At 45.3% G+C, this 20,509-nt stretch overlaps 2 protein-coding genes across 4 annotated transcripts in view; both read right to left on the reverse strand.

Annotated features, from left to right (window-relative positions):
• TYK2 (tyrosine kinase 2) overlaps positions 1 to 2,065 on the reverse strand; it is a 43,039-nt gene extending 40,974 nt beyond the window's left edge. Inside the window, exons 1-2 of one of the 3 annotated variants that reach the window (XM_058861757.1) lie at positions 1,986 to 2,065; positions 423 to 581 (exon numbers count right to left, since the gene is read on the reverse strand). In XM_058861757.1, coding sequence (XP_058717740.1) covers positions 423 to 581; positions 1,986 to 2,043 — 217 coding nt within the window. In that variant the 5' untranslated portion in view covers positions 2,044 to 2,065. Of the gene's footprint in view, positions 1 to 422; positions 582 to 1,985 lie in introns of those variants that run through there. The other 2 variants (XM_058861758.1, XM_058861759.1) reach the window with 2 other exon arrangements.
• Positions 2,066 to 4,153: 2,088 nt separating this feature from the next.
• Positions 4,154 to 20,358, reverse strand: CDC37 (cell division cycle 37, HSP90 cochaperone). Its single transcript, XM_058861844.1, has 8 exons — positions 20,204 to 20,358; positions 17,259 to 17,540; positions 14,658 to 14,763; positions 12,890 to 13,005; positions 11,329 to 11,451; positions 8,967 to 9,149; positions 6,634 to 6,705; positions 4,154 to 4,391 (listed from the first exon to the last, which is right to left on the reverse strand). The coding sequence occupies exons 1-8, from the start codon at positions 20,303 to 20,305 to the stop codon at positions 4,248 to 4,250; spliced, it is 1,128 nt and encodes a 375-aa protein (XP_058717827.1). The 5' UTR covers positions 20,306 to 20,358; the 3' UTR covers positions 4,154 to 4,247.
• Between the last annotated feature and the right edge of the window lie 151 nt (positions 20,359 to 20,509).

Raw genomic sequence — 20,509 nt, forward strand, 5'->3', positions numbered from 1 at the left:
TTTCCGGTATTTTCCCAGCTTTTCCCTGGAAATTCCGGCTGTTTTCCCTGGAAAAACCCTGATGTTTTCCCTGGGAATTCCCTGATATTTTCCCTGGGAATTCCCACTCTTTTCCCTGGAAATTTCTGGTATTTTCCCTGGAAATTCCCGCTCTTTTCCCTGGGAATTCCCTGATATTTTCCCTGGAAATTCCCTGATGTTTTCCCTGGAAATTCCCGCTCTTTTCCCTGGAAATTCCTGCTCTTTTCCCTGATGTTTTCCCTGTGAGTTTCTGCCGTTTTCCCTGGAAATTTCCAGTATTTTCCCACCTTTTCCCTGGGAATTCCGGCTCTTTTCCCTGGAAAAACCCCATCTCTCCTCCCCAATTCCTCCCCCCGCCCCACAAACCCCTGGAAAATCGGGAATTTTCCCGTTTTCCTCACCGATCCTTCGGGCCAGATCCATGCAGATTTCCTCGGCGCTCAGCGATCCTTGGGAATAAATCCGGAATTTTTCCCGCTCCTCATCCCCGCTCCAGTGCAGGAACACCTTGACCCCGGATCCCGCCGGGAATCCGCAGCCTTCGGCCTCGCCCTTCATCCCTTCCCAAAGGAGAAAAAAAAAACCTGGGATACAAATCCATAAAAATAAAAAAAAATTCCCAAAAATTTCCACAACTTCCAGGTGTTTTTATCCCGGGAAAAATCGGTTTATCCTGGAAAAAAATTGGGATTTTTGGGTGGTTCCCAATGGGGTTTATTTGGTTGTTAAGGGTGGGGATTGTTGGAGGAAATTCCGGGGTTTTTTTGGGATTAAAAGGGGGATTTTGGGAATATTTCACAGAGGGATTTGGAGAATATTCCAGGGTTTTTTTTGAGGATAAAAAGGGGGATTTTTGGGAATTGTTCCCAAAGGGATTTGGAGGAAATTCCAGAGTTTTTTGGGGGGATAAAAAGGGGGAATTTTGGGGATTAAAAGGGGGGATTTTTGGGATCGTTCCCAAAGGGATTTGGAGAAAATTCCAGGGGTTTTTTGGGGATAAAAAGGGGAATTTTGGGAATATTTTACAGAGGAATTTGGAGAATATTCCAGGGCTTTTTTTGGGGATAAAAAGGGGGATTTTGGGAATATTTTACAGAGGGATTTGGAGAATATTCCAGGGTTTTTTTGGGGATAAAAAGGGGGATTTTGGGAATATTTTACAGAGGGATTTGGAGGAAATTCCAGGGGTTTTTGGGGGGATAAAAAGGGGGATTTTTGGGAATTGTTCCCAAAAGAATTTGGACGAAATTCCAGGGTTTTTTTGGGGATAAAAAGGGGGAATTTTGGGGATTAAAAGGGGGGATTTTTGGGATCGTTCCCAAAGGGATTTGGAGAAAATTCCAGGGTTTTTTTGGGGATAAAAAGGGGGATTTTGGGAATATTTCACAGAGGAATTTGGAGAAAATTCCAGGGGTTTTTTTGAGGATAAAAAGGGGGATTTTTGGGAATTGTTCCCAAAGGGATTTGGAGGCATTTTCAGGAGGATTTGGGGATTTTCAGGAAGGATTTTGGAGCGGGTTTAGGGGGAATTTTTGCCCCATTTCAGGATAAGTTTTGCCCCATTTTAAGGTGAATTTTCCCCCCATTTCAGGCTGAATTTTGCCCAATTTCAGGGTAAATTTTGCCCCATTTTCGTACAAATTTTTGACCCCTTCAAGATGAAATTCGCACCCATTTTTGGGTGAATTTGGACCCATTTCAGACTCCCAAAGGAGCCTCCCCCCCCCCCCCCTTCATCCCTTGGTACCGACCCTCGTCCCCCCCCGCCCCGTTTGGTACCGGCCCCCGTCCCCTCACAGCGCCGGTTCCGGGCCCACCCCCGTTTGGTACCGCCCCTCCCGGTTACAACCGATCCCTCTCCCCCCTGTGGCCTCACCCACTTGGTACAAACCCCCCGTTATCCCCCCGGTGCCGGTGCCGGTGCCGGTACCGGTTCCCCCCCCTCCGTTCCCCCCCATTGGTACCGGCCCGGCCCGGCCGCCGCTCCGGTTCCCTCCGCCCCGCAGAGACGCCGCCTCCCATTGGCTGCGAGAGACGCGCGCTGCCATTGGTCGCCGAAGGGGTGAGGCCACGCCCACGCGCCATGGGCGGGGCCGAGCGCTGGGGAGAGGCTCTGATTGGCTGAGCGGGGGAAGGGGGCGTGGCCTCGCGTGAGGGAGGGGTATAAAGAGGCGCGGAATGAGGGGGCGTGGCCAAAGCGATCCAGGGGGCGGGGCCTGGGGCAGAGCTGGAGCGGGAGCGCAAGTGGACCCAAAATTGCCCAAAACTGTCCCAAAATTGCCCAAAACTGTCCCAAAATTGTCCCCAAACTGCTCAAAACTGTCCCCAAACTGCTCCAAAACTGTTCCAAACCACCCCCACTGTCCCCAAACCACCCCAAACTGGCCCAAAACTGCTCAAAACTGTCCTCACACCACCCCAAAATGCCCAAAACTGTCCCAAAACTGCTCAACTGTCCCCAAACCAACCCAAAATGCCCAAAACTGTCCCCACACCACCCCAAAATGCCCAAAACTGTCCCCACACCACCCCAAAATGCCCAAAACTGTCCCAAAACTGCTCAAAACTGTCCCCAAAAATGCCCCAAATCACCCCAAACTGCTCAAAACTGTCCCCAAACCGCCCCAAAATGCCCAAAACTGTCCCGAAACTGCTCCAAACTGTCTCCAAAAATGCCCCAAATCGCCCCAATCTGTCCCCAAACCGCCCCCAAAATGGTCCAAAGTGCCCCCAAACTGCCCCAAATCACCCCCAGAGCACCAAAAACTGTCCCCAACCCCCCCAAAGTGCCCCAAATTCCCCCCAAACCTCCCCAAACTCCCCCAAATTGTCCCAACCCACCCTCACTGTCCGAAATTGTCCCCAAATTCCCCCCAAAATGCCCCAAATCCTCCCCAAACTCCCCCAAAATGTTCCAAATCCCCCCAAAATGCCCCAACTCCCCCCGAAAATGCTCCAAATCCCTCCCAAAATGCCACAAATCCTCCCCCAACTCCCCCAAAATGTTCCAGATCCCCCCAAAATGTCCTAAATCTTTCCCAAAATGTTCCAAATCCCCCCAAAATTCCCCCCAAAATGTTCCAAATCCCCCCAAAATGCTCCAAATCCCTCCCAAAATGTCCCAAATCCTTCCCAAAAGGTCCCAAATCCTCCCCAAAATATCCCAAATTCTCCCCAAACTCCCCCAAAATGTTCCAAATCCCCCCAAAATGTTCCAAATCCCTCCCAAAAGGTCCCAAATCCTCCCCAAAAGGTCCCAAATTCTCCCCAAACTCCCCCAAAATGTTCCAAATTCCCCCAAAATGCCCCAAATTCCCCTGAAAATGCCCAAAACCCCCCAAAATTCCACCCAAAATGTTCCAAATCCCTCCCAAAATGTTCCAAATTCCTCCAAAAATGCCCAAACCCCCCCAAAATTCCACCCAAAATGTTCCAAATCCTCCCCAAAATGCCACAGATCCTCCCCAAACTCGCCCCAAAATGTTCCAAATTCCCCCAAAATGTTCCAAATCCCCCCAAAATGTTCCAAATCCCCCCAAAATGTCCCAAATCCTCCCCAAAATGCTCCAAACCCCTCCAAAATGCCCCAAATTCCCCCGAAAATGCCCAAAACCCCCCAAAATTCCCCCCAAAATGTTCCAAATCGCCCCAAAATGCTCAAAATTCCCCCCAAAATGTTCCAAATCCCCCCAAAATGTTCCAAATCCCCCCAAATTCCCCCCAAAAATGCCCCAAACCCCCACTCCACTCTCATCCTCTCCAACCTCTTTATTCTCCGCTCCGGCACCGCGCGGCTCCGACCCCAAAAACCCCAAAAAACCAAAAAAAACCCAAAAAACAAAAAAAAAAACCCCAAACCCCCTCCCCCAAAATTCAAATCCCGACCCCCAATGGGGGGGGAGGGGAGAGGGGGGAGGGGAAAGGGGGGAGGGGCCCAACCCCCCCCAAAACCTTCCCAAAAAAACCCAAAAAACCCAAAAAAAACCCCAAAAAATCTCCACGGCGTGAAAAGCTCAGGGTGGGGGAGGGGTGTGAAGAGTGGGGGTGGGGGAGGGGCACGACCCCTCCCCCCCCTTTTTTTTTATAGAGTGGGGGGGTGTGGGGGGATGGGCGTGGCTTGATTTTTATTTCATTTTATTTTTTTTTTTCTGTGTATTTTTGTCGTTTTTCCACCTTTTTTTTTTGGGAATTTTTCCTTTTTTTTCCCTTTTTTTGTTTTTCTTTCCTCAGGGTTTTTCCTCGGCTCCGTTTTCTTTGGGGGTCTCTTCGGGGGTCGCTTCCCCCGCTCCCCTCTCGGACCCTTCCCCACCTTTGGCGTTGGGAACCCAGAGCCCGGAGTCGATGCAGCGCTGCATGTGGTACTTGGCCTCCTGCAGGGGGGGAAAAGGGATTTAGGGACACCCCAAGGGGATTTAGGGACACCCCAAGGGGATTTGGGGACACCCAGAAAGATTTGGGGACACCCAGAGAGGATTTGGGGACACCCCAAGAAGATTTGGGGACACCCAGAGAGGATTTAGGGACACCCAGAAAGATTTGGGGACTCTCAGAGGGATTTGGGGACACCCAGAGAGGATTTGGGGACACCCAGAGGGGATTTGGGGACATCCTGAGGGGATTTAGGGACACCCCAAGAAGATTTGGGGACACCCCAAGAAGATTTAGGGACACCCCGAGGGGATTTGGGAACTCTTAGAGGGATTTGGGGACACCCTGAGGGGATTTGGGGACACCCCAGAAAAATTTGGGGACACCTCAAGAAGATTTGGGGACACCCTGAGGGGATTTGGGGACACCCAGAAAGATTTGGGGACACCCCAAGGGGATTTGGGGACTCTTAGAGGGATTTGGGGGCACCCAGAGAGGATTTGGGGACACCCAGAAAGATTTGGGGACACCCAGAGAGGATTTGGGGACACCCCAAGAAGATTTGGGGACACCCTGAGGGGATTTGGGGACACCCTGAGGGGATTTGGGGACACCCAGAGGGGATTTAGGGACACCCAGAAAGATTTGGGGACTCTCAGAGGGATTTTGGGGCACCCCAAGGGGATTTGGGGACACCCAGAGGGGATTTGGGAACACTCAAAGGGATTTGGGGACACCCAGAGAGGATTTAGGGACACCCTGAGGGGATTTGGGAACTCCCAGAGACATTTTGGGGCACCCAGAGGGGATTTGGGGACACCCAGAGGGGATTTAGGGACACCCCAAAAAGATTTGGGGACACCCTGAGGAGATTTGGGGGCACCCTGAGGGGATTTAGGGACACCCCAAAAAGATTTGGGGACACCCCAAGAAGATTTGGGGACACCCTGAGGGGATTTGGGAACTCAAAGAGGAGATTTGGGGACACCCTGAGTGGATTTGGGAACTCTTAGAGGGATTTGGGGACACCCCAGAAAGATTTGGGGGCACCCAGAGGGGATTTGGGGACACCCTGAGAGGATTTGGGGACACCCAGAGAGGATTTGGGGACACCCTGAGGGGATTTGGGGACACCCAAAGAAGATTTGGGGACACCCAGAGAGGATCTGGGGACACCCTGAGGGGATTTGGGAACTCTTAGAGGGATTTGGGGACACCCAAAGGGGATTTGGGAACTCAAAGAGGAGATTTGGGAGTTCTCAGAAGGATTTTGGGGCTCCCCGAGGGGATCTGGGGACACCCCGAGAGGATTTGGGAACACTCAAAGGGATTTGGGGACACCCTGAGAGGATTTTGGGGCTCCCCGAGGGGATCTGGGGACACCCCAAGGGGATTTGGGAACTCTTAGAGGGATTTGGGAATTCTCAGAAGGATTTGGGGGCACCCCAAGGGTATTTGGGAACTCTCAGAAGGATCTGGGGGCACCCAGAGAGGATTTGGGGACACCCTGAGGGGATTTGGGGACACCCTGAGGAGATTTGGGGACACCCAGAGAGGATTTGGGAACTCAAAGAGGAGATTTGGGGACACCCTGAGGGGATTTGGGGACACCCCGAGAGGATTTGGGAACTCCCAGAGGGATTTTGGGGCACCCTGAGGAGATTTGGGGGCACCCAGAGAGGATTTAGGAACTCTCAGAAAGATTTGGGGACACCCTGAGGGGATTTAGGAACTCCCAGAGGGATTTTGGGGCACCCAGAGAGGATTTGGGAACTCTCAGAGGGATTTGGGAGCATCCAGAGAGGATCTGGGGGCACCCAGGGGGATTTGGGGGCACCCAGAAAGATTTGGGGACACCCAGAGAGGATTTGGGGACACCCAGAGGGGATTTGGGGACACCCAGAGAGGATTTAGGGACACCCAGAGGGATTTGGGAACTCCCAGAGGGATTTTGGGGCACCCCGAGGGGTTTTTGGGACTCCCCAGAGCGGTTTTTGGGATTTTTTGGGACCCCCTGAGCAGTTTTTGGGGTGTTTTTGGGGTGTTTCTGGTGTTTTTGGGGTGTTTTGGGGGTGTTTTTGGTGTTTTTGGGGTGTTTTTGGGGTGTTTTTGGTGTTTTTGGGGTGTTTTTGGGGTGTTTTTGGGGTGTTTTTGGTGTTTTTGGGGTGTTTTTGGGGTGTTTTTGGGGTGTTTTTGGTGTTTTTGGGGTGTTTTTGGTGGTTTTTGGGGTTTTTGGGCACTCACGGTGGGGTCCATGTTGCCGATGGTTTCCTGCAGCAGCTGCACGTCCTTGACATCGAAACATTTCTGCAGCTCCTGCGGGCCCAGAGCGGGGTCAGCGCTGCTGGGAGGGACTGGGAGGGACTGGGATGGACTGGGATCACACTGGGATGGACTGGGATGGACTGGGAGGGACTGGGATGGACTGGGATAGACTGGGAGAGACTGGGATGGACTGGGATCACACTGGGATGGACTGGGAGGGACTGGGATGGACTGGGAGTCACCAATCCCCCAAACCCCAAAACCTCCCAGAACCCCCCAAACCCCCCCAGGACCCCCCAAACCCCTGAGATTTCACCCCAAATCCACCCAGGACCCCTCAGGACCCCCCAAACCCCACCCAGGACCCCCCAAACCCCCCAGGAGCCCTCCAAACCCCTGAGATTTCACCCCAAACACCCCCAAACCCACTCAGGACCCCCCAAACCCCCCTCAGGACCCCTCAAACACCCCCAGGACCCCCCAAACCTCTGAGATTTCACCCCAAACCCCCCCAGGACCACCCAAACCCCACCCAGGACCCCCCAAACACCCCCAGGACCCCCCAAACCCCACCCAGGACCCCCCAAACCCCACCCAGGACCCCCCAAAACCCCCGAGATTTAACCCAAACCCCCCCAGGACCCCTCAAACCCCTCCCAGGACCCCTCAAGACCCCTCCAAACCCCCGAGATTTCACCCCAACCCCCCCCCAGGACCACTCAGGACCCCCCAAACCCCACCCAGGACCCCCAAACCCCCCCAGGACCTCTCCAAACCCCCAAGATTTCACCCCAAACCCCCTCAGGAGCCCCCAAACCCCCCAGGACCCCCCCCAAACACACCCAGGACCCCCCAAACCCCCCAGGAGCCCCCCAAACCCCTGAGATTTTACTCCAAACCCTCCCAGGACCCCTCAAACCCACCCAGGACCCCTCAGGATCCCCCCAAACCCACTCAGGACACCTCAGGATCCCCACAAACCTCACCCAGGACCCCCCAAACCCCACCCAGGACCCCCCAAACGCCACCCAGGACCCCCAAAACCCACCCAGGACCCCCCAAAACCCCCCCAGGACTCCCCAAACCCCTGAGATTTCACCCCAAACCCCCCCCAGGACCCCTCAAGACCCCCCAAACCCCACCCAGGACTCCCCAAACCCCCGAGATTTCACCCCAAAACCCCCCAGGACCACCCAGGACCCCCCAAACCCCACCCAGGACCCCCCAAACCCCCCAGGAGCCCCCCAAACCCCCTCCAAACCCCTGAGATTTCACCCCAAACCCCCCTCAGGACCCCCCAAACCCCACTCAGGACCCCTCAAACCCCCCCCAGGACTCCCCAAACCCCTGAGATTTCACCCCAAACCCCCCCAGGACCCCTCAGGACCCCCCAAACCCCCAAAATTTCACCCCAAACCCCCCTCAGGACCCCTCAAACACCCCCAGGACCCCCCAAACCTCTGAGATTTCACTCTAAACCCCCCCAGGACCACCCAAACCCCACCCCAGGACCCCCCAAACCCCACCCAGGACCCCCCAAGCCCACCCAGGACCCCCCAAACCCCACTCAGGACCCCCCAAACCCCCTCAGCACCCTCCAAACCCCACCCAGGACCCCCCAAGCCCCCCAAGGACCCCTCAAACCCCCGAGATTTCACCCCAAACCCCACCCAGGACCCCCCAAACCTCTGAGATTTCACTCTAAACCCCCCCAGGACTCCCCAAACCCCTGAGATTTCACCCCAAACCCCCCCAGGACCACCCAAACCCCCACCCAGGACCCCCCAAACACCCCCAGGACCCCCCAAACCCCCCTCAGGACCCCCCAAACCCCACCCAGGACCCCCCAAACCCCCCAGGAGCCCCCCAAACCCCTGAGATTTTACTCCAAACCCTCCCAGGACCCCTCAAACCCACCCAGGACCCCGTCAAGACCCCCCCAAACCCCACCCAGGACCCCCCAAACCCCCCCAGGAGCCCCCTAAACTCCCTCCAAACCCCTGAGATTTCACCCCAAACACCCCCAAACCCACCCAGGACCCTCCAAACCCCATCCAGGACCCCCCAAACCCCCCCAGGAGCCCCCCAAACCCCCTCCAAACCCCTGAGATTTCACCCCAAACCCCCCTCAGGACCCCTCAAACACCCCCAGGACCCCCCAAACCTCTGAGATTTCACTCTAAACCCCCCCAGGACCACCCAAACCCCACCCAGGACCCCCCAAACCCCACCCAGGACCCCCCAAACCCCCCCCAGGACTCCCCAAACCCCCAAAATTTCACCCCAAACCCCACTCAGGACCCCCCACTCACGGCAGGCAGGGACTCGTAGACATCCACGGGGTCGAGCCCCCCGGGCCCGAGGCGTTTCTGCCTCTCCTCTTCCTCGTAATCCCTGAGCGCCTTCTCCAGCCTGGCCCTGGCCCGGCCCCGCACGCGCTCCTTGAAAGCCTCCAGCTCCTCGGTGAAGCCCTCCAGGTAGTGCTGATCCGCCGTCTGAGCCCCAAAAAATGGGAATTTGGGGGGTTTGGAACCCCAAAATCCAACCCTGAGGGGTGTTAAGGGGGCGGGGAGGGAGGGGAAGGGGGGTTTTGGGGGGTTTTGGGGGTTTTTTTGGGGGGTGTTTGGGTGTTTGAGGGGTTGGTTGTGGTGGGAGGTGGGATTTGGAGGGTGGGATTTTAGCGTTGAATTGAAAATTAAGGCACTGAATCGCAAAATTACGGCACTGAAATCCCCAAATTCCAGCCCTGAATCCCAAATTCCAGCACTGAATCTCAAAATTCCAGCCCTGAATCTCAAATTCCAGCCCTGAATCCAAAATTCCAGCCCTGAAATCCCCCAATTCCACCTCAAAATCCCCCAATTCCAGCCCTGAAATCCCCAAATTCCAGCCCTGAATCCCAAATTCCAGCCCTGAATCCAAAATTCCAGCCCTGAAATCCCCAAATTGCAGCCCTGAGCCCCAAATTCCACCCCCTGAATCCAAAATTCCAGCCCTGAATCCAAAATTCCAGCCCTGAAATCCCCAATTCCACCCCAAAATCCCCAATTCCACCCCTGAAATCCCAAATTGCAGCCCTGAATCCAAAATTCCAGCCCTGAATCCAAAAATTCCAGCCCTGAATCAAAAATTCCAGCCCTGAATCAAAAATTCCAGCCCTGAAATCCCCAAATTCCAGCCCTGAAATCCCCAAATTGCAGCCCTGAGCCCCAAATTCCAGCCCTGAAACCCCAAATTCCAGTGCTGAATCTCAAATTCCAGCCCTGAATCAAAAATTCCAGCCCTGAATCAAAAATTCCAGCCCTGAAATCCCCAAATTGCAGCCCTGAGCCCCAAATTCCAGCCCTGAATCCAAAATTCCAGCACTGAGCCCCAAATTCCAGCCCTGAATCAAAAATTCCAGCACTGAAATCCCAAATTCCAACCCTGAAATCCCAAATTCCAGCCCTGAATCCAAAATTCCAGCCCTGAATCTCAAATTCCAGCCCTGAATCAAAAATTCCAGCCCTGAATCAAAAATTCCAGCCCTGAAATCCCCAAATTGCAGCCCTGAGCCCCAAATTCCAGCCCTGAATCCAAAATTCCAGCTCTGAATCAAAAATTCCACCCCTGAATCAAAAATTCCACCCCTGAATCTCAAATTCCAGCCCTGAAACCAAAATTCCAGCCCTGAATCCAAAATTCCAGCCCTGAATCCCAAATTATAGCCCTGAATCAAAAATTCCACCCCTGAAACCCCAAATTGCAGCCCTGAGCCCCAAATTCCAGCCCTGAATCCAAAATTCCAGCCCTGAAATCCAAAATTCCAGCCCTGAAATCCCCAATTCCACCCCAAAATCCTCAATTCCACCCCAAAATCCTCAATTCCACCCCAAAATCCCCCAATTCCACCCCAAAATCCCCAATTCCACCCCAAAATCCTCAATTCCACCCCAAAATCCCCCAATTCCACCCCAAAATCCTCAATTCCACCCCAAAATCCCCCAATTCCACCCCAAAATCCCCAATTCCACCCCAAAATCCTCAATTCCACCCCAAAATCCCCCAATTCCACCCCAAAATCCCCCAATTCCACCCCTGAAATCCCAAATTCCAGCCCTGAATCAAAAATTCCAGCCCTGAATCCAAAATTCCAGCCCCTGAACCCCCAAATTTTTAAGGATTTGGGGTTTTTTTAGGGATTTTGGGCTTTTTTAGCAATTTTTGGGTATTTTTTAGCAATATTGGTATTTTTTGAGCAATTTGGGGGATTTTTTAGGGATTTGAGGGAGTTTTTTTAGGGATTTGGGTTTTTTTTTTTTAGGAATTTGTGGGGTTTTTAGGAATTTTGAGGTTTTTTAGGGGTTTTGGGGTTGTTTTTTAGGGATTTGGGTTTTTTTTAAGGATTTTGTGGTTTTCTTTTAGGGATTTGGGTTTTTTTTTAAGGATTTTGTGGGTTTCTTTTAGGGATTTGGGGGTTTTTTAGGGATTTTGTGGGTTTCTTTTAAGGATTTTGGGGTTTTTTTTAAGGATTTTGTGGTTTTCTTTTAGGGATTTTGGGGTTTTTTTAGGGATTTTGTGGATTTCTTTTAAGGATTTTGGGGTTTTTTTTAGGAATTTTGTGGGTTTTTATGGATTTTTGGGTTTTTTAAGGATTTTGGGGTGTTTTTTAAAAGATTTTGGGGACTTTTTTACCTTAATTTTGGTGAAAAACTGCCGGAAACAAGCCCTGGGATCCACCTTGAGGCTCTTGGCCAGCTCCAGGATGAATTGCATGACGATGGTCTGGTGAGCCACCTGCTCCATCAGCGCGTGTTTCTGCAGGAAAAACGGGATCAAAATCCCAAAAAACGCCCCAAAAACACCCAAAAAGCACCAAAAACCTGAAAAAAACCCCAAAAAACCCCCCCCAAAACCCCCAAATCCCCTCCTGGGGGCTCCATCCATGGTTTAAAGTCAATAAAATGAGGTTTGTTTGGATTTAAAGAGATTTTTAATATTGAATTCGTGGATTTTCTGGGATTCTCGTTCCAAAAAAAAACCAAAAAACCCCCAAAACCCCCCCAAAAAAACTGAAAAAAAACCCCAAAAAAACCCCAACCCCCCCCAAAAAAAACCAAAATAACCCCAAAAAAACCACCCAAAACCCCCCCCCAAAAAAACCCCAAAAAAAACCCAAAAAAACCCCCAAAATTAAAAAATAATCCCAAAAAAACCCCAAAAAACCCCCAAAAAACCCCAAAAATCAAAAAATAATCCAAAAAAAAACCCCAAAAAACCCCCCCCAAAAAAACCCCAAAAATCAAAAAATAATCCCCAAAAAAACCCCAAAAAACCCAAAAAACCCCAAAAAACCCCCCAAAAAACAAAAAAAACCTCAAAAAAACCCAAAAAACCCCAAAAAATCCCCCAAAAAAACCCCAAAAAACCCCAAAAATCAAAAAATAATCCCAAAAAACCCCCCCAAAATAACCCAGAAAACCCCCAAAAACCCCCCCAAAAAACCCCCAAAAATCAAAAAATAATCCCAAAAAACCCCCCCCAAAATAACCCAGAAAACCCCCAAAAACCCCCCAAAAAACCCCCAAAAATCAAAAAATAATCCCAAAAAAATCCAAAAAAAACCCAAAAGAAACTCCAAAAAACCAAAAAAAACCCCAAAAAATAAAAAAATAATCCCCAAAAAACCCCAAAAAAAAAAAAAAAAAAAACCAAAAAAAGCCCCAAAAAATCAAAAATTAATCCCAAAAAAACCCAAAAAAAACCCCAAAAAAAACCCCAAAAACCCCCCCAAAAAAACCCAAAAAAACCTCAAAAAACCCCAAAAAAACCTCAAAAAAACCCCAAAAAACTCCAAAAAAATAAAAAAATAATCCCAAAAAATCCCAAAAAAACCCAAAAGAAACTCCAAAAAACCCCCAAAAACCCCCAAAAAACCCCAAAAAACCCCCAAAAAAAACCCAAAAAACCCCCCAAAAAACCCCCAAAAAATATCCCCAAAATAACCCAAAAAAACCCCAAAAAACAAAAAAAAACCCAAAAAACCCCCAGAAAAACCTCAAAAAACCCCAAAAACCCTCAAAAAAAACCCAAAAAAACTCCGAAAAAATAAAAAAATAATCCCAAAAAAACCCCAAAAAATCCCCAAAAAAACCCCAAAAAATTCCAAAAAAAAACCCCAAAAAATCCCAAAAAATCCCCAATTCCAGCCTGGAAAATTGGGGATTTTTCCAGAATTTTCCCAGGATTTGCTCACCTCCTCCACCTCCAGGTCGATGCACCAGATCACCAGGTAATTTGCTGTCTCCTCGCACACCAGGTGAGGATTATCCGACAGGAATTTCTGGCTGTCGTCCCAACGCCTCAACATCCCTGCAAAAACGGGAAAAAAGGAATTTTTCCCACTCTGGAAAAACCTTGGGGTGGAAGGGAAGCAATTTGTGTTAAAATTTGATTTATTTCCTGATAAAATTCAATTTAAATCCCACTAAAATTTGATTTAATTCCCACTAAAATTCAATTTAAATCCCACTAAAATTCAATTTAAGTCCCCGAAAATTCATTTTAATTCTCCCTAAAATTCAATTTAATTCTCCCTAAAATTCAATTTAATTCCCACTAAAAATCAATTTAATTCCTGCTGAAATTCAATTTCAATAATCAATTTAAAATATGGGAAATTCAATTTAGTTCCCCATAAATTCAATTTAGTTCCCCCATAAATTCAATTTAATTCCCAATAAAATTTAATTCCCCCTAAAATTCATTTTAATTCCCCCTAAAATTCAATTTAATTCCCAATAAAATTCAATTTAAATCCCCCTAAAATTCAATTTAAATCCCCCTAAAATTCAATTTAATTCCCAATAAAATTCAATTTAAATCCCACTAAAATTCAATTTAATTCCCCATAAAATTCAATTTAATTCCTACTAAAATTCAATTTAATTCTCCCTAAAATTCAATTTAATTCCCAATAAAATTCAATTTAATTCCCCCTAAAATTCAATTTAAATCCCCGAAAATTCAATTTAATTCCCCATAAATTCAATTTAGTTCCCAATAAAATTTAATTCCCCCTAAAATTCAATTTAATTCCCAATAAAATTCAATTTAATTCCCACTAAAAATCAATTTAATCCCTGCTAAAATTCAATTTAACTCCTCCTAAAATTCAATTTAAATCCCCCTAAAATTCAGTTTAATTCTCCCTAAAATTCAATTTAATTCTCCCTAAAATTCAATTTAAATCCCCATAAAATTCAATTTAATTCCCAATAAAATTTAATTCCCACTAAAATTCAACTTAATTCCCAATAAAATTCAATTTAAATCACAATAAAATTTAATTCCCACTAAAATTCAATTTAATTCCCCCTAAAATTCAATTTAATTCCCCCTAAAATCCAATTTAATTCCCAATAAAATTCAATTTAAATCCCTGAAAATTCAATTTAATTCCCAATAAAATTCAATTTAAATCCCCCTAAAATTCAATTTAAATCCCCCTAAAATTCAGTTTAATTCACCCTAAAATTCAATTTAATTCTCCCTAAAAATCAATTTAATTCCTGCTGAAATTCAATTTAATTCCCCATAAATTCAATTTAGTTCCCCCATAAATTCAACTTAATTCCCAATAAAATTTAATTCCCCCTAAAATTCATTTTAATTCTCCCTAAAATTCATTTTAATTCCTGATTTAATTCCCCCTAAAATTCAATTTAATTCCCAATAAAATTCAATTTAATTCCCCCCAACATTCAGTTCAATTCCTGATCTAATTCCCCCTAAAATTCAATTTAATTCCCCCTAAAATTCAGTTTAATTCGTCATCTAATTCCCCCTAAAATTCAATTTAATTTCCCCTAAAATTCAATTTAATTCCCCCCAAATTTTCTCTTTGGAGGACCAAAAATCTGGGAAAAAAGCGGAAAATCCTCGATTTTTCCACAGAGAAGTTTCCCAGAGCTTGGAAAATCCCAAAAAATTCAGTTCCCACCTCCCAAATGAAGAAACCTCACCAAAATGTTTAATCTGCTTTTCGTATCTCTCCACAAAACTTTTGTGTTTCTTCTCCTTCTGCTCCTCTGTCTCCTCCTTCTCCTCGGGTTTCACGTTGAAAACGCTCTGGGAAAGCGAAGGAAAATTGGGAATAATTCATGAGGGGGATTCCTCTGGGAATTTGGGGATTTTTGGGGAATTTTTGGGAATTTTTTGGGAATTTTTAGGGCTTTTTTACGGAATTTTTGGTGGATTTTTAGGAATTTTTTTTTAGGATTTTTAGGGTATTTTCACAGAATTTTTTTGGAATTTTTTTGGATTTTGGGGGGGAGTTTTAGGGAATTTTTTGGGATTTTTAGGGAATTTTTTTGATTTTTAGGGAATTTTAACGAATTTTTAGGGAATTATTTTGGGATTTTTAGGGAATTTTTAGGGAATTTTTTGAAAAATTTTTTGGATTTTTTAGGGAATTTTTGGGGGATTTTTAGGGAATTTTTTGGGAATTTTTGGGGGGATTTTTAGGGAATTTTTGGGGGATTTTTAGGGAATTTTGGGGTTTTTTTTTTATTTTTAGGGATTTTTTGGGGGGATTTTTTGGGAATTTTTTGGGATTTTTGGGGGGATTTTTAGGGAATTTTAGAGAATTTTTAGGGAATTATTTTGGGGTTTTTGGAGGATTTTTAGGGAATTTTTAGGGAATTTTTGGGAATTTAGGGAATTTTGGGGGGATTTTTAGGGAATTTTTAGGGAATTTCTAGGAAATTTTTAGGGAATTTTTAGAGAATTTTTAGGAAATTTTGGGGGGAATTTTTAGGGATTTTTTTTTTGGATTTCTAGGAAATTTTGGGGGAATTTTTAGGGAATTTTTAGAGAATTTTTAGGGAATTTTTAGGGAATTTTTAGAGAATTTTTAGAGAATTTTTAGGAAATTTTGGGGGGAATTTTTAGGGATTTTTTTTGGATTTCTAGGAAAATTTTTGGGAATTTTTAGGGAATTTTTTGGGGATTTTTTGGTGGATTTTTAGGGAATTTTTAGGGAATTTTTAGAGAATTTTTAGGGAATTTTGGGGGGAATTTTTAGGGATTTTTTTTTTGGATTTCTAGGAAATTTTTTGGGAATTTTTAGGGAATTTTTAGGGAATTTTTAGGAAATTTTGGGGGGAATTTTGGGGGGAATTTTTAGGGATTTTTTTTTGGATTTCTAGGAAATTTTTTGGGAATTTTTAGGGAATTTCTAGGGAATTTTTATAGAATTTTTGGAGAATTTTTAGAGAATTTTTAGGAAATTTTGGGGGGAATTTTTAGGGATTTTTTTTTGGATTTCTAGGAAATTTTGGGGGAATTTTTAGGGAATTTTTAGGGAATTTTTAGGAAATTTTTAGGGAATTTTTAGAGAATTTTTAGGAAATTTTGGGGGGAATTTTTAGGGATTTTTTTTTTTGGATTTCTAGGAAATTTTGGGGGAATTTTTAGGGAATTTTTAGGGAATTTTTAGAGAATTTTTAGGGAATTTTAGGGAGAATTTTTAGGGATTTTTTTTGATTTCTAGGAAATTTTTAGGGAATTTTTTGGGGATTTTTTGGTGGATTTTTAGGGAATTTTTAGGGAATTTTTAGAGAATTTTTAGGGAATTTTGGGGGGAATTTTTAGGGATTTTTTTTTGGATTTCTAGGAAATTTTGGGGGAATTTTTAGGGAATTTCTAGGAAATTTTTAGGGAATTTTTAGAGAATTTTTAGGGAATTTTGGGGGGAATTTTTAGGGATTTTTTTTTGATTTCTAGGAAATTTTTAGGGAATGTTTTGGGGATTTTTTGGTGGATTTTTAGGGAATTTTTAGGGAATTTTTAGAGAATTTTTAGGGAATTTTGGGGGGAATTTTGGGGGGAATTTTTTTTTTGGATTTCTAGGAAATTTTTTGGGAATTTTTAGGGAATTTTTAGGGAATTTTTAGGGAATTTTGGGGGGAATTTTGGGGGGAATTTTGGGGGGAATTTTTAGGGATTTTTTTTTTTGGATTTCTAGGAAATTTTGGGGGAATTTTTAGGGAATTTTTAGGGAATTTTTAGAGAATTTTTAGGAAATTTTGGGGGGAATTTTGGGGGGAATTTTTAGGGATTTTTTTTTTTGATTTCTAGGAAATTTTGGGGGAATTTTTAGAGAATTTTTAGGGAATTTTTAGGGAATTTTTAGAGAATTTTTAGGAAATTTTGTGGGGAATTTTTAGGGATTTTTTTTTGGATTTCTAGGAAAATTTTTGGGAATTTTTAGGGAATTTTTTGGGGATTTTTTGGTGGATTTTTAGGAAATTTTTAGGGAATTTTTTGGGGATTTTTGGGTGGATTTTTAGGAAATTTTTAGGGAATTTTTTGGGGATTTTTGGGTGGATTTTTAGGAAATTTTTAGGGAATTTTTTGGGGATTTTTGGGTGGATTTTTAGGAAATTTTTAGGGAATTTTTTGGGGATTTTTTGGTGGATTTTTAGGAAATTTTTAGGGAATTTTTTGGGGATTTTTGGGTGGATTTTTAGGAAATTTTTCGGGAATTTTTTGGGGATTTTTTGGTGGATTTTTAGGAAATTTTTCGGGAATTTTCAGGAATTTTTCGGGAAGATGAACCCCACCTTACTGAATCCATCCTTGCTGAGCGTATCCACATTCCAGGGCATGTTCTTCTCCTTCTTCCTCAGCTCCTCCAATTTATTCTCCCAACTTTTCTCCTCATTTTTCAGCTGCTGAGCCTCAGCCTGGAGCTTTTCCAGCTCCCCCTTCCCGCTCTCCGGCTCGGCCAATTCCAGCTCCTTCATCTTCCTCTGGCACTCGGCGATTTTCCTCTTGCATTCCCTGCAGCCTTTATCCAGCTCCTCCTTTTCCTTCTGGAACTGCTCCATCCTCTCCACTCGAGCCTGAAATTCAAAAAGAAACAAAAAAAAGGGAAAAGAAATAAAAATTCCAAGTTGGAAAATCCAAAAAAATCCCAATTTTGGTTTTTATTTTTCCTTCCCTTTGGAGGAAATTTGGGATTTTGGTGTTTCCCAGAGTTTTAGAAGAGTTTTTCTGCCTCATTTAGAGGATCCTGAGGGATAAAAAATCCCAATTTTGGTTTTTATTTCCCTCTCCTTGTAGGAAATTTGGGATTTTAGAGAATCCTGAAGGATAAAAAATCCCAATTTTGGTTTTTATTTCCCTCTCCTTGCAGGAAATTTGGGATTTTGGTGTTTCCCAGGGTTTTAGAAGAGTTTTTCTGCCTCATTTAAAGGATCCTGAAGGATAAAAAATCCCAATTTTGGTTTTTATTTCCTTCCCCTTGCAGGAAATTTGGAATTTTGGTGTTTCCCAGGATTTTAGAAGAGTTTTTCTGCCTCATTTAAAGGATCTTGAAGGATAAAAAATCCCAATTTTGGTTTTTATTTCCCTCTCCTTGCAGGAAATTTGGGATTTTAGAGAATCCTGAGGGATAAAAAATCCCAATTTTGGTTTTTATTTCCCTCCCTTTGTAGGAAATTTGGGGTTTTGGTGTTTCCCAAGGTTTTGGGATGAGTTTTCTGCCTCATTTAGAGAATCCTGAAGGATAAAAAATCCCAATTTTGGTTTTTATTTCCCTCTCCTTGTAGGAAATTTGGGATTTTGGTGTTTCCCAGGGTTTTGGGATGAGTTTTCTGCCTCATTTAGAGGATCCTGGGGGATAAAAAATCCCAATTTTGGTTTTTATTTCCCTCTCCTTGCAGGAAATTTGGGATTTTAGAGGATCCTGAAGGATAAAAAATCCCAATTTTGGTTTTTATTTCCCTCTCCTTGTAGGAAATTTGGGATTTTAGAGAATCCTGAGGGATAAAAAATCCCAATTTTGGTTTTTATTTCCCTCTCCTTGTAGGAAATTTGGGATTTTCATATTTCCAAGAGTTTGGGATGAGTTTTCTGCCTTGTTTAGAGAATCCTGAAGGATAAAAAATCCCAATTTTGGTTTTTATTTCCCCCTCCTTGCAGGAAATTTGGGATTTTGGTGTTTCCCAGGGTTTTGAGGTGAAATTTGGGATTTTGGTTTTTCCCAGGGTTTTGGGATGAGTTTTCTGCCTCATTTAGAGGATCCTGAAGGATAAAAAATCCCAATTTTGGTTTTTATTTCCCTCTCCTTGCAGGAAATTTGGGATTTTGGTGTTTCCCAGGGTTTTAGAAGAGTTTTTCTGCCTCATTTAAAGGATCCTGAAGGATAAAAAAATCCCAATTTTGGTTTTTATTTCCCTCTCCTTGTAGGAAATTTGGGATTTTAGAGAATCCTGAGGGATAAAAAAATCCCAATTTTGGTTTTTATTTCCCTCCCTTTGTAGGAAATTTGGAATTTTGGTGTTTCCCGGGGTTTTAGAAGAGTTTTTCTGCCTCATTTAAAGGATCCTGAAGGATAAAAAATCCCAATTTTGTTTTTTATTTCCCTCCCCTTGTAGGAAATTTGGAATTTTGGTGTTTCCCAGGATTTTAGAAGAGTTTTTCTGCCTCATTTAAAGGATCCTGAAGGATAAAAAATCCCAATTTTGGTTTTTATTTCCCTCTCCTTGCAGGAAATTTGGAATTTTGATGTTTCCAAGGGTTTTAGAAGAGTTTTTCTGCCTCATTTAGAGGATCCTGAGGGATAAAAAATCTCTGGATGAGGCAGGGACTGAGGAAAAATAATTGGGAATATTTTTTGGGATTTCCTGAGGGATAAAAAATCTCCGGATGAGGCAGGGATTGAGGAAAAATAATTGGGAATATTTTTGGGGATATCCTGAGGGATAAAAAAGCTCCGGATGAGGCAGGGATTGAGGAAAAATAATTGGGAATATTTTTGGGGATATCCTGAGGGATAAAAAACTCCAGATGAGGCAGGGACTGAGGAAAAATAATTGGGAATATTTTTTGGGATATCCTGAGGGATAAAAAAGCTCCGGATGAGGCAGGGATTGAGGAAAAGGAGCGGGAATATTTTTTGGGATATCCTGAGGGATAAAAAATCTCTGGATGAGGCAGGGATTGAGGAAAAATAATTGGGAATATTTTTGGGGATATCCTGAGGGATAAAAAATCTCCGGATGAGGCAGGGATTGAGGAAAAATACTTGGGAATATTTTTGGGGATTTCCTGAGGGATAAAAAATCTCTGGATGAAGCAGAGATTGAGGAAAAATAATTTGGAATATTTTTTGGGATTTCCTGTGGGATAAAAAATCTCCGGATGAGGCAGGGATTGAGGAAAAATAATTGGGAATATTTTTGGGGATTTCCTGAGGGATAAAAAAGCTCCGGATGAGGCAGGGATTGAGGAAAAATAATTGGGAATATTTTTTGGGATATCCTGAGGGCTCCAAGGATGGGAATCCGAGGAGCTGAGGGGAAAGTGAAACCCCGTTCCCGTGAGGGCTGGAAAAGGAGAATTCCCGCTCTTTTCCTGTGGGAACAACACAAGGAGAACCCCCCTCATTCCCATTCCCATTCCCATTCCCATTCCCACTCCCATTCCCTCCGGGAATCGCGGTCGCCATGGGAACGGGCCGAGCCGCCCATCCTCAAGGCCCTCAGCGCCGGCCGAGCCTCACCTGGTGCCGCCATCGGAAGAGGCTGGCGGTGTCGATGTTGGGGTGAGTCTCGTCCTCGTCGTCCGAGACCTCGATGTGGTCCCACACGCTGTAATCCACCATGGCGCGGCCGCCGCGACCCTCCGCCACCCGCCCGCTTCCGCCCGCGCCTGACGCACTTCCGCCAGCGCGTGACGCACTTCCGGTGCTTCGCCCCGCCTCCGCGAGCGTGCGCGTTGTTTGGTTGAAGGAGCCCGCTTCAAAGATGGCGGCGGATTTAAAGAGACACGCACACATCACCGTAATCTGAGGATCCCTACAGTGCGT

This window comes from Poecile atricapillus, chromosome 39 (genome assembly GCF_030490865.1).
Source record: "Poecile atricapillus isolate bPoeAtr1 chromosome 39, bPoeAtr1.hap1, whole genome shotgun sequence".
In the NCBI taxonomy this organism is placed as follows: Eukaryota; Metazoa; Chordata; class Aves; order Passeriformes; family Paridae; genus Poecile; species Poecile atricapillus.

Excerpts from the sequence above, each read along its gene's own strand:
- CDC37 (XM_058861844.1), bottom strand. The coding sequence starts at position 20,305 with ATGGTGGATTACAGCGTGTGGGACCACATCGAGGTCTCGGACGACGAG. Across the intron at positions 13,006-14,657 it reads AAAGCAGATTAAACATTTTG|GGATGTTGAGGCGTTGGGAC; the intron begins GTGAGGTTTCTT and ends CCGTTTTTGCAG. Across the intron at positions 9,150-11,328 it reads AGTTTTTCACCAAAATTAAG|ACGGCGGATCAGCACTACCT; the intron begins GTAAAAAAGTCC and ends TTTGGGGCTCAG.